Genomic DNA, 13,792 nt, shown 5'->3' with positions numbered 1-13,792 from the left:
ATTTCTTTTAGTAAAATGCACAGATCGCTATCTTCAAAATCTCTTCTGTTAAAAGATAAACTTCACAGGCTTAAGAGCTATTTGTTGTTTTAGTAGTTAATCAGTACCTAATAACTAACCCTGGCACTGTGTCACAATTTGGTGACGTCTTCAAATGTCTTCTCAAAAGGCATTTGAGTACATATTCGCTAGGTTACCATCCAAATGTACTGCAAAATTTCCAGAATATCGGCAAAAGAAAACTTAAAGATTCAGTGTGTAGAATTTAGTGGCAACTAATCATTGTGTTTTCGTTACCTTAGAATGAGCCCTTTATATCTACAAAGGGAGTGGGTCCTCTTCCACGTAACCCACCATGTTGCACCACCATGTTTTTACAGTAGCCCAAAACGGACAAACCAAAGGCTGTATTCAGACCAAATCAGGCATTGCGGCCCACCACCTCAGGGTTGAGCAGAAATGTGTGGGAGTGTGGGCCTGTTTGTGCTCTAGAATGTAACCGCTGTGAATCAATTAGAAAATAACATTTTATTGATCTTATTCACCGACTTTCTATCTACCACAGCCCCTCTCTTCATTCACTCTCTAGCTCACTTTACCTCAACTGCTCTTTCTCTTTCTTGCTGGTGTTCTCAGCTCTCTCTCTTTCTCTATCTTTTTGTCTCTTGTCTTTTTTAAAATGAGTTTTTCAGCTCTGATCAGTCTTATAGCCGGCTATGATTGGCCGCCACAGCGTGACGTCGGGTTGAAGAGGATACAACAAGATGCTGTCATTAAAAGGTCGGCAGTTGAAGCTCAAACGATGGAAAACCATGTGGAAAACATGATGGAAATATGACATTTCTATTTGTTTCATGTATTCATTTAAGGAATGTTTCAGTCTCGTCATCGCTCCACACAGATCTGATGTTTTCAGCTCTTGAGTGACGTTTAAGTCACATGCTTCATGTACTTCATCATTTATTTACTAAGTCTGTTTGTATTGCACTTTGTCACATGTTGCTTTTATCAATACAGCAACTTTTCCAGCTCAGCCAAGTGTAAAAACTCTTTTACAATATTTTGAGGTTTCTTCGAATTTTCAGCGTTTCCACTCAGGTTTCATTATGTGTAAACTGAAAAAGCAAACACATCTAATGTCCATCTTGTCCCCATGATGGAGTGTACATAACAATTATGCCCCCTGACCGCACACACATAATCAATATAAAAACAGTCCATGGACCAAAAAAAGTTGGGAACCCCTGGTTTATACAATCACATTCTGGGGACTCTCCTTTCTTATGGGGACAAGACTCAAGTCCTCATAATGTAAATCATTCAATTTTAGGGTGCAGACTGGGTTTAAGGGTAAGGTAAGGTTATGTTAAGTCTCCAGGAAATGAATGTAAGCCAATGTAATGTCCTCTAAGTAATGGAAACTGTATGTGACTGTGTGTGTTGGAGTGTGTGACCCGCCCCTCTCCTGTTGCTTCTCACACACGTGCTTCAAGCTTTCCGCAACATTTATAATGGTGGCACCTCAAACCACGCTGCTCATTTCAGAAGGTGATGTGGATGCTGACAGTGAAGCCACAGAGTAGAACTGTCAACACAAGATGTTCACCACTTCTGCCCTGGTGGAAATTCTGCTCTGTATCTACATGGTGAGAGATCTCAATTTGTTCTGGTGCTCTGTTGTTTCACCTGTTGCTTCCTTTTTCCTTGTTTTTTTTTTTTTTTGTGTGACCAAATTTTTATTGGATGTTTTTGTTCTGGTGTGATGGACAGACAGAAAGTTGTAACATAATAATATATATACAGTACCAGTCAAACGTTTGGACACACTTGAGGTGTGTTGTGTTGGTCAGCCAAACTCATTTGTTAGTGCTGGTGTTTGCTGCTCCACTACAGTCAGTCTCTGGGTGATAGTGTACCAAGAGTTCACGAAAAAGTGTGGTTGAACTACATGCTCTTCTTCAAACTCAGTCTCAATCTGAGGTCAGATGTAATGATTCACACAGTTGCAACTTGTATGGTGCAACCACACTCCCTGTGCAATGTCACAATGGTGTTAAACAGTAAACTTAACAAAGTTTAGAGAGGACTGCTGCCAGAATACATTATGCACAGCTGTGTCATAACCTCTTAGCCAGAGAGCACACTGTTGGTACATTGATAATTTAATTTGTTTAACACATTGTTTAGCATGTTAACATACAGGGTCCTTTGCACATACAGTGTACCTTAATGCACAATCAGACTGTTACACAGTGACAGACCACAAATTATATTTACATTTATATCTAATTCTGTATTTTTTATCTTGTAAAAGTCGTATGCATTGTGCTTATAGTTGAAATTCTCATAGTTTTATATAATTAATTCTTCTTCTTTAATTCATGTGTGGTTGTACAGTGCATTGACATGCAGTATGTTGTTTCATTTTTGCCAACAGGAAGAAGAACTGTCCGCAGATGTCATGGCTGCTCGGGGTCGACCTTTCACCTTAGGGGCGTTGTACGAGAGATAAACTGATCCCAGGTAAATCTTTATTTATTGTTTTGGTTTATTTATTTTGATTTATTTACATACGAAACCAAAAGCACAATTACATAAAATAAAGCCCCATGTAAAGCTAGACACTGAACAAACAACAAAAACGTAAAGACAAACACTCCCAACCTGATGCTTAGAATTAAACAATAATCCTGTTTTTGTTCTCTCTTAAATAAATAAAAAATATAAACATACACACACGTGTGCACTTACTATATGCCTGTTTTCCCTCTTTAACATTGTGCCTTTGTGAACGTGCTTTTCATTTTTTCTATACTATTTATCATATTTATCACTTTTGTGATATGTTTAACATTTTTATCTGTTTTTGAAAGGATTACTGTTATCATTTCAGTCTCCTACATTTCTACCAGTCTTTGTTGAAAGATCCATATGATCTCTGTATGTGACATCATGTTTTTCCTTCTTGAACACATGGTCTGTGTCTTTAGGTTTCACATTGTGGGATAAAGCAACTCTACAAACACCATTGAGAGCTCTCAGCCCAGCAGTGGATCTGAAATTTCTGCTTCTGATTCTGTTGAATCCAAGTCTTCTCTGCTGGATGTTGATGTTTCCCTGGAGGCCAGTTTTCTGGGTGGGCTGATTAAAGTTGGAGGATCTGCCAAGTACCTGAATAATAATAAGAAATTCAAGAATCAGAGCAGAGTTACATTTCAGTACAAAGCTACCACCAACTTCAAACAGTTGTCCATGACTCAACTTGCAAACCTGAATGAACAACAGAAAGATATTATTGAGAGGAGCTCGGCAACACATGTGGTCACTGGCATCCTTTATGGAGCAAATGCTTTCTTTGTGTTTGACAGTGAGAAGTTAGAAGCAAGCAGCGTTCAGGACATGCAATGCAGCATGGAAGCTGTGATAAAAAAGATTCCTTCATTTAATTTTGAGGGCAAAGTTGACACAAGGAAGAAAAGGCCCTGACTGAGAAATTCTCCTGCAAATTCTACGGGGACATCATCCTCGAAAGCAACCCTGCAATGTTTGAAGGTGCAGTGAAGACATACGTGCTACTTCCAAAGCTACTGGCGGAAAATGTAGAGAATGGTGTCCCTCTGCAGGTGTGGATGATGCAGTTGAAGAATTTGGATCCCACAGCTGCTGAGGTGAAGACTGGGGTCAATGTTGGACTTGTGAGAAAGGCTCAGAATGTTCTGGAAGACCTGCATCCTCTGGAAAAAGGATGCAACGATTTCCTGGAGGAAAAGGTGGTAAATGATTTTCCGAAGATTCGAGAAAAGTGGCACAGTTTCCAGACACTCTGTGTCTATTTCAGATCCATACTCCAAGAGACCATGGAAAAGAAACTTCCCTTGATCCGGGCAGGTGAAGAAGATGAGAGCGAACTGCAGAAAATCATTGAAGACGGAGATAAATCGCCATTCAGTCATGAAAAACTAACCAAGTGGATGGATGATAACGAGAAAGAAATCAACATCATCAGGTCCTGTGTGGAGATGATGGAGGGAATAAAGATCATCCCAAATCAGTCAGAGTTGGATGAAGTGGTTTTTGCTCCAGGTATTGAGGATGTTCTGTGCTTCGTTTTCACCTCCCTGGAAACTACTGACCACTACCTTCAGGCAATGGCCGACTACTTGGATTCCTTTAAATCACAAGTTGCTAAGGGTATCACTCCACCAACACAGGAGCAGTGATACTACTCAGATGAGGTGATAACCAAAATGAGAGAAGAAGCCAAAACAGTCCATGATGTTGCCAAAGTTCTGAAGAACAACAGCAGATTCTGTTTCCTCATAGCAGCCATTATAAATCAGAAAATGACTTGTAACCATGGTCACGTCTTGCTCTCTCCATCAGACACCTGTGATCTCACACTGGATCCAGACACAGCAAACAACTAACTCACTCTGTGTGAGGACAACAAGAAGGCGACATGGAGCAAAGCAGTCGTATCCTGGTCTCCCACAGAGATTCGATTACTATCATCAGGTTATGTGCAGGGAGGAGCTCACTGTGCGCTGTTACTGGGAGGTGGAGTGGAGTACTGGCAAAAGTGAAGATGTGGCTGTGGGTGTTAGCTACAAAGGAATGTTTTGGAAAGGAAAAGATGACCAGTGCAGGCTTGGAGGGAGCATCATGTCATGGTGTTTTGGCCACAAGTGGTGGAACATTTCTGTTCATCATTTTGTGACTTGGCATGATGTGAAGCAACATCCTGTTGCATGTTTTCATCTGAAGTTTGGGGAAACATGTAGAAACAGGAAACCCTCAATAGTTAAAGCCTAATTACCGTGGTTAGCAGAGGTTATATGGCAAGCCGTTTTAATATTTAATGGAACCACACTCCTATCTTTAATTACATTTTAGATATCCAGAATAGTATTTCTCCTAATCAAAATTGTATTCTCACTAATCAGAATGGTAATTAAAGCTATCCACAATAACGTTCTTACTAGTAGAAATTGTATTTCAAAATATCTATAACCATTGTTATTATTATTATTATTATATAAGCTACTATGACATTGTGACAATGTGAAACCTGTCTATAGCATGTAACATTACAGGTATTTAACCATGTATTAGGACAAAAGTTAGCAGCCAACATTACTGATATTTTACATTTTAGCTGAATGTTAGCCTTTATGATGACTAAAGTTAGCAGGTAGCATTGCTGTAATAATGTTAGGGTATACTAACATTGCCACAGTGAACAAAAGCTAACTAAACAAAGCTGAAATTCTGTCACAGACTCCTGCTTTTTGAGACTGTTCATCACTTATTCTCTGTGACGGTGGTCACTTTAGTTTGAGCAACAGTGGCTTTACGTTGACTTGTATGATGACTATGATTACCAGCAATCTTTCTTGAAGTTTTTACAACTTTTCAAGCCTTAAAGTGTAACTTCACCCCCAGGTCTGAGCCTAAGTGCATAATTTTGAAAAATATTAAAAACTGGGCAAGCGGCTGAGAGGGGGAGAGGTTAGGAAAGGTGGTAGTGTGGCTAAATGAGGCAGGAGAGCAGGAGTTGTTCAGCGACACATAATTATAATAATGAGAAGAAGACAAACCGTGCAACAACATTAAAACGGGCCAGAAGTCATTTCCCATTTCGTCCAGTAGCTCTTTCACTCTCCAACTGTCTGTTCGTGCAGTTATCAGCTGGTAAATTCTTGTTTCAAAATGTTAAATTGCAGTGTAACTGGAGTCGTTACTGGACCTGTCTGACAGCAGGCGGAGCTGCTCCAGCAGGGGACAAGTTCAGCTGACAGACAGAACAGATAGTTTCTGGTTACACCGTGATTGCAGGGCAAGATATAAGGAAGATGTCTGTTGTTTTTGTGGCTGCCAGCAGTGTTTCCACCTGCAGACATTCACAGATGGAGAGATTTTCTCCAGCAGGCCAGCACTCCTGTTAGCTGCTGAAGCTAAAACTGTCTTGATCAGTATATATTTGAAAATGAGCGCAGGGCTGGGGGAGATGGGCGTTAACACTTTACCATTTATATACATTTCATGACGTAGAGAACTCCCAAACAGTTGACTCTACGACAGCATTGGCCAAGCCTTTTCAGGGGCCAATTTTAAACAGCAGATGACAGGTTAAGCCAGTTTTTATCAATTTGGTATCAGTGCCAATAATAACACCAGCATTAGTGTGTTTCATTACAGTACAGTCATATAATTAAGTTTACTGCTCAAAAATCGGTTTAGTGTGCAGTACCTCTTTAATTAGACAAAGTAAATAAGTAATGTTACAACACTTGTTCATTTTACCTTAACATTAGCTTTTAATGGATAAAGGTAGCATCTAACCGATATGCTGGCTTCTATCAGCTAACGTTACTAACACGGTACTATAATGTTAGCCTGTACATCGACCAAAGTTAACAGCTAACATTGATGTTTATTCATTTGGCAGATGCTTTTGTCCAATGATGATGTACAAATGAGGTACACTCCAAACTACAGTCAATCAAGGAGAAGCCTCTACACTAGCAGAAATGATTTTATGAGAGAGATCCTAAGAGGGATGGAGAGATGGAGAAAGAGCATATTAAGTGAATAATCTTGGAAGAGGTAGGTCTTTGTCTTGGTTTTTGAGGACAAAGGGGGAATGTGCCTGCTGACATAATGGAGTTCAGCACCTTGTTTCACCACCAACAGACCAAACTGGAGAAGAGTTTGGATTGAGATTTTCTCCCTCGCAGTGAGTCGTCACTTGATCGTATGGAACAAGAAGGTGCATTAAGCTGAAGGAGCTCAGGTAGGTGGGTGTTGTGCTAGTTGGAGCTTTAGTGACTTGAATTTAATGTGAGGAGCAACAAGGAGCGAGTGGAGAGTCATGAAAAGTGGAGTGACATGAACTGTTTTTGGCTAGTTAAAGACCAGACATACTAACATCATTGATAGTTTTCATTTGACCTAAATGTCCTGTTGGTTTAAGTTAGCAGTGACCATTGCTGATATTTTACATTTGAGCTAAATAGTGGTCTTAATATGGCTAAAATTAGGAACTAATGTTACAGATATTTTATATTTTAGCTGAATGTTAGCCCTCATATGGCTAAAGTTATCAGCTAATTAGCAAGTAATGTTGCAGATATTTTACATTTTAGCTGAATGTGAGCCTTCATGATGGCTAAGTTATCAGCTAATTGGCAACTAATGTTGCAAATATTTCACAGTTTAGCTGAATGCTAACCTGTAAGATGGCTAAAGTTAGCAGCTAATGTTACAGATATTTTACATTTTAGCTGAATGATAGCCTTATGGGTAAAATTGTTAGCTAATTAGCAGCTAATGTTGCCAATATTTTACAGTTCACCTGACAGTTTCATAATGGCTACAGTTAGCAGCTAATGATACAGATATTTCACATTTTAGCCTAATGTTAGTTTTCATGATGGCTAAAGTTAGGAGCTAATGATACAGATATTTCACATTTTAGCTGAATATTAGCTTTCATGATGGCTAAAGTTAGGAGCTAATGTAACAGATATTTTACAGTTTAGCTGAATGTTAGCCTGTATGATGAATACAGTTAGCAGCTTATATTACAGATATTTTACATTTTTAGCTGAATGTTGGCTTTTGTGATGCAGCTAAATTTATTGACATTTAATCACTTTCTCTTTACCTTAGCCTCTATAATGGGGGGGGGGGTTGGGTTTTTTAAGACAAACAAGTTCCAGTTATTAACAAGTTATGCCGGCCTTACACCAAAAGACGTTTCAAACAATTTCACTGTCGCAGACAAATTTCCAATGTCAGAATAAAGTTTGTGGCATGTTACCATCATCTTGATCGTTTGGTGTAAGGTGCTCATTAGTTGTGCTTAGTGTGCTAAAAATAGTACTTCACCCAAATGTCAAATGTCTTGAGAAATGGACTTCACCCAGGATTTCTGATCATACACGTTATAATGTCATAAAGTGTGGTAACTGCTTAATGTGCAGGGGTGATGAAAGTCAACAACACAGGAACATCCGCTTGTGAGAGACATAAATTCACAGACCAAGGTCATACATCACTTTATTTCCTCCTCCAATGTGTTATGAATGACACACAGCTGACTGGTGAGTTCTGGATATTTACTGTATTAAACTGTATTAGTAAACTTATAAATAGTTTTATTTCTATTGGATTTCATTTACACATAATCCATTATTTATATATAATTATATTTAACCTTGTTATACGTGAGTCATGACAAATTACTTTTTTTAATAGGAAACTTTTTGTGCAACATGCCAAAGCACATATGGGGGAAAGATTCATACATTTTTAGTTTATAAATACATTTTCAAATGCTTTTTTTCACAGCATTAGTTTAGCTGGTGTAGTAAAATACTATTTTCTTGCACTATTTTCTACTGTTAACTTTGGAAAAATAGTAGATAGAGTAGACTGGACTTTGACTGCTGTACTGCTGACATTTTCAAGTTTATTTGTGATAAAGTATGTTTCTCATATATATTTACAGTTATATTTTCTTGGAATCTGGATTTTGAAATCCAAAATGTCCAAATGTAGAGTGTCTTTAAAACTTTAAATTAAAAAAATACCATATGTCATTCTGATAACCAACTTTTATTAATACTCTAAAGATACTTGAGCAATATGCTCTTGTGGCACATCGCTGCAGAAAAGTGGAACTGGTTCATGTACAAATGCAAATGTTCTCTCTGTTTTTCTCTTTCACATAGATTACATTCTAAAGAAATAAGGAAGACGGCTGAAAAGGGGAAGAGGCAAATTCATAAAGTCTGCCACCCGACCCACAGCTGTATTTAATAGAAGCACCTAAACATAATCTCTTTTTTAGATTGTCTTTCCAAAATTTTCCACCAAATTGATTCGTCTGATTTGATAAGACTAAAGTTAATAACACAATTTGAAGATTTAATTTGTCAAAATAATATCAGAGTATAACGAAAAACATGTTAAACTTAACAACTCCGATCCCCGGTGGTGGAGGCAGCAATGGCAGTGGATGCCAAACAGTCAGTATTCTACTGGGGGTCGTGATCCTGCTTCCCATCCTCACCATCATACTGGGGCTGCTGGGAAACATAGTTGCTCTGTGGATCTTTTGCTTTAAACTGAAGGCCTGGAATATCAACAACCTGTTCCTCTTCAACCTGGTTATCGCCGACTTCCTGGCTCTCGTGAGTCTTCCTCTCAGGATCGATGACTTTCTCAGGGGCCACTGGATGTTTGGTGATGGCTTGTGCAGGATCAGCCTCTTCCTGGTATTTTCCAACCGCTCAGCCAGCATCGCGCTCATGACCGTGTTGGCAATTTACCGCTACTTTAAGGTGAGAAAAGGAGAATACACATTGTATTATTGACCACATTCTGATAAACCCAAAAATACTGTTAATATATTTGTAACACTTCAGTAAGTCATCTATTTTACATTATACTATACTAATACTAAAACCCTCATCAATGTCGATTGATTGGCTTTCCAGTAGTTTTGAGGCCTTTTTTAAAAAATAAACATGAAACTGAATGCACCAACAGGTGATGAGTTTATCCAATGTGATGACATGACAAGTCAAGTACACTCTTATTTATAAAGCCCAAAATCATAAATCACAAATTTGCTTTACAATCTGTACATCATCTGTCTTTACTGTGAACTCAGAAAGAACACAAAGCAAATTTTGAGGCGGCAAAGTCAATGGGAAAATAATGCTAAAGGTATTGTTCACCAAGTGTGCTGCAACTGATGCAAAGACATGCCTCAACAAGTTGATATTGTTTCAAGTTGTGGCAGAACTTGCCTGAGAATCATCACATTTTAATGTTTTCTTCAGTATCAAAGTAATCCAGTGATAGTTGTCTGTACATCATTGGCTACACTGCAAACAGGAACTGCTAATAGCTATTGTAAAGGAGACTAGAGTGAGAGCAACATCAGCGGGCTGAGGTGAAACAAACAGTAAAGAAAGGATCAACATCGGATTGACTTTATTTTAATCCTTTAAAATACGCCTGGATCACCCAGCAACTGATTCTTAGGATTGGCTCAGGACATCTGTAATTGCTAATTTAGACTGTGACTGTGACTCAATAAAATCACATTGGCTCAGGAAATGACAATATAACATCAGCTCTTTGACACATTTTTTCTGTAGTTGACGCAAATGATCATCCCTGTTCTCTTTTCCAGGTGGTCCATCCTCACCACTGGTTCAGCCATATGACCAAGAGACAGGCTGTGTACATGTTAGTGTTTGTCTGGCTGTTGGTCATCAGTCTTTGGGTTCCCATGCTGACGAACAACCACACTGAGGGCAACAGCACCCGATGCTTATACTTCACTTGTTCTTCACACATCGCTCTGATCACCATGCACCGCATCCTGACAGTGCTGGAGTTTATCATCCCGATGGCCATGCTGCTGTTCTGCACCATCCGGATTTCCAGCTTTCTGAGGGAGCGGCAGATGGGAAAACCTGAAAAGGTGCGCAAGGCAATGCGGGTTTGTACCGCTATCGTTGTTGTGTTCATGGTGTGCTTCTTTCCCAACACGTTGACGATCATTGGGATGTGGGTCATCCACTCGTACAACCCAGCGGACTGTGCCACCTTCAACATTTTAACCAAGCTCACCTTCGTGGCTTTGGGGCTGAACTTCCTGAAGTCGGCTCTGGACCCCATCTTGTACGTGTTCTCCAGCTCCATGTTCAGGAAAGCGCTCTGCAGCTTGCTTCCCCACTTCCTGCGCTGCGGTCAGGACACAGGCGACGCAGAGAAGACTGCATCCTCAACTGAAAGTCAATCAACCACCCAGCAGCAACTGTAATCCATGAGGGCTGACAGAGGAAATGAAGCCATGTAATAAGCTTTTCTTCAGTAACAATGACTGGATAATGCAGTAAAAATCCGTTATGTAGTATTTTGCGCTGAATTGTCTGTTTGTTGTGTGTGTTTTATCAATATTTTTTATACTGTTGAAGCTTTGTTTTACATCTGTGAACTTTGTAAACACATTAGATATTCAATTATAATCATTTCTTAAATGCAAACTAAGTTATCCTTGTAAATATATGTCAAACTTACATGGTTAAACAAATTACAGATGTGTGTTTATATTATATGTATTTATTGAACCTTTAAAATTTTAAACTGCCCTCAAAACACTTCGGAAATTTAGAAAAATACACATGAAGTGGCAGTGTCACATAAATATTTTGAATCAGATCTTGCTCTAGCACTTGATTGAAGATATAAGATTTTTTTTTAAAGTTTTTTTTATCTGAACTGGAACTAGAAAGGTCAGTTAGTTTGAGTTGTGAGTCCTGCAGAGTTTCAGAGGTAAAACGAGTCCAGGTTTACTGAGAGAATGGCAGAGGAAGCTGCAGTGAGGCATTTATCACTGACCAGCCTGAACATCTCTTTCAATACATGTCAGTTAAATGATCCTGTACTCATTAGTTCATAATAGATGATGATGGATAATGTGCACCATCTAGTGGACAGATATTAGAAATACATCAACGGATCTGTGATTTTTCTGTCTCAGGCTTGGTTTCTGGTAGAGTAAATTAATAGAAAATTGGCAATAATGACAAAAAATTGCTGTTTGCAGCTTGTCAAATGTGAATATTTAAAGTTTTTCTGTATCACACACGATAGTAAACCGAAGTTATTTGGTTTTTGGACTGTTGATCTGACAAACCAAGACTTTTGAATCAGTCACCTTGTGCTCTAGGAAATTATAACAGGCATTCTTATTACATATATATATTATATATTTCTTATAAACGAAATGATTACTCCCCTTTAATGATTACCGTTAAAGGGGAGTTTTTCCTTACTGCTGTTGCCAAGTGCTTGCTCATGGGGGAATTGTTGGGTCTCTCTCTCTGTGAATTAAAGAGTTTGGTCTACATCTGCTCCATGTGAAAAGTGCCCTGAGATGACTTTTGTTGTGATTTGGCGCTATATAAATAAAATTGAATTGAACTGAATTGAATTGAATGTCGTCCACCACAGAGGCAAATCCAGCAGGAAATTAAATAGGAGGGCACCAATGGTCACTCCAACACTTGAACTGTCATTGCACAACAGGTATGATTCACAGATTTGGAATGAAATGTATGATAAAACTAGAACTAAGACTAATTAAAACCCAAGAAATAGCCCCAAAACCATTGCTATGCCAAGGGCCAGAAGAACGCTTGCTAACCATGTTGAACATAGGGAAGCTAATCCAAGGGCCAGAACAAACAGTGCTAACTCCCCACGTGATTCTGGCACTATTTTGATTGAGGATTCTATAACCAAGCATGTAAAAATGGTAAAGACTGAAGATCTAATACATCAGACACAGATGACACATCTGTCAAGAAACTGACTGAGCTGTTGCCAGCAATCCTCACAACACATCCAAGTAATATCAAAGTTATAATTGGGTCTTTTGACTTTCTGCAAAAGAAAACTAGCTCTGAAATCCTGAAAAAAAATTTTTTTCCCCTGCTACTGGAAAAACTGAGGATTATAAATCTCAAGATTTACTCTTTTCTGGACCAATACCAACTTGGAAGAAAGGAAGGGAATCTTCTAGCAGACTCCTTGGCTTGAGTACATGGCTGACATTAGCATGCTTCACCTATGGGATAAAGTTTATTGACAATTTCAATATTTTGGCATTCAGAGGATGTGTCTGTCCAAATCAATGACCCAATGACCCCCAGCCCCCCATCCACAACACTCACCAGTCAAGGAGTCAGTTAAAGCTGACCCAACGATCCCCAGGAAGATCCACAGACATCAGCACTCAGGTGTCTATCGGAGATGAGACAGACTCCATGCCGCTTCCTTTAACATACCAGTCATCTTAAATAGCCAGTGGCATGGTTGAACACATCAAAGCAATCACAAACCATCTAGTACCTGTCTGAGTAATCTTAAAGTTGTCAATGTCCAGCCACAGCCAGTCTCCTTTCCAATCACAGAATCCCTATAGCTGAAATTAGCTCTTTTTTTAATGTCAGATCATTGGCTAACAAAGCTTTTTTGGTTAATGATCTGATAATTGAAAATAATCTGCATTGTATGTTTTTAGCTGAGACCTTGCTAAACAGCACTACTGTTGTAGCAACACGAATAGAGGCTTGTCCTCCGAGAATGTACATCATTGGAATATCTCATTCTTGAGCTCAAAGCAGAATTGTCAGTGCTCATCATTACATTGTATCGGCCACTAAAATATTCATCACTATTTCTAGGAATTCTCAGAGCTGATCTCAATTAGTGTCACTAGATACGATGGTTAATCCTGAACGGAGACCTGAATATTCATATTAATAAAGAGGATGACTCCAAAACTGTGGAGCTTATAAATTTACTGGACAGTTTTGAACTCACCCAACATCTAAATTATGCCACTCATCAGCATAGTAACACTTTAGACTTGGTAATGACAACAGGGTTAAACACTAACAATGTTTCAGTATTTGAACCACCTATTTCTGATCAGCATTATGTGTTTTTTGATGCCAACCTAACCTTAACAAAGACTAAAAGGGAATTTTTGGTTCAAAAGGGATTCCTAGATGACAAGGCTGAAACAATGTTTTCTAATATTATGAGACTATTATATGTTATATTATTTTACACTGCTGGAGACTGAAGCTACTTGGGCTTGGTAGGGTGTCATGGAGGGCTGGGATGTCTTCATTTCAAGCCGACTTGATTACTGTAAGGCACTGTTTACTGGCCTCCCAAAAGAAAAAAAACACTGAGAGAC

At 38.9% G+C, this 13,792-nt stretch overlaps 1 protein-coding gene and 1 pseudogene across 1 annotated transcript; both read left to right on the top strand.

Moving 5' to 3' along the window:
• The first annotated feature begins 1,598 nt into the window (after window positions 1-1,598).
• LOC137172596 (neoverrucotoxin subunit beta-like) lies at window positions 1,599-7,676 on the top strand (annotated as a pseudogene).
• A 15-nt stretch (window positions 7,677-7,691) lies between these two features.
• Window positions 7,692-12,082, top strand: LOC137171700 (hydroxycarboxylic acid receptor 2-like). The gene is made up of 3 exons (XM_067575758.1): window positions 7,692-8,105; window positions 8,736-9,347; window positions 10,208-12,082. The coding sequence occupies exons 2-3, from the start codon at window positions 8,970-8,972 to the stop codon at window positions 10,841-10,843; spliced, it is 1,014 nt and encodes a 337-aa protein (XP_067431859.1). The 5' UTR covers window positions 7,692-8,105; window positions 8,736-8,969; the 3' UTR covers window positions 10,844-12,082.
• The last annotated feature ends 1,710 nt before the right edge of the window (window positions 12,083-13,792 follow it).

Source organism: Thunnus thynnus, chromosome 20 (assembly GCF_963924715.1).
Source record: "Thunnus thynnus chromosome 20, fThuThy2.1, whole genome shotgun sequence".
NCBI classification, from domain to species: domain Eukaryota; kingdom Metazoa; phylum Chordata; class Actinopteri; order Scombriformes; family Scombridae; genus Thunnus; species Thunnus thynnus.
This window is presented reverse-complemented; position numbering and strand designations above follow the sequence as displayed.

Bases quoted from the DNA above. Each gene is read 5' to 3' on its own strand.
- LOC137171700 (XM_067575758.1), top strand. From the start codon at position 8,970: ATGTTAAACTTAACAACTCCGATCCCCGGTGGTGGAGGCAGCAATGGC. The intron at 9,348-10,207 runs GTGAGAAAAGGA...TCTCTTTTCCAG, and splicing joins CAATTTACCGCTACTTTAAG to GTGGTCCATCCTCACCACTG.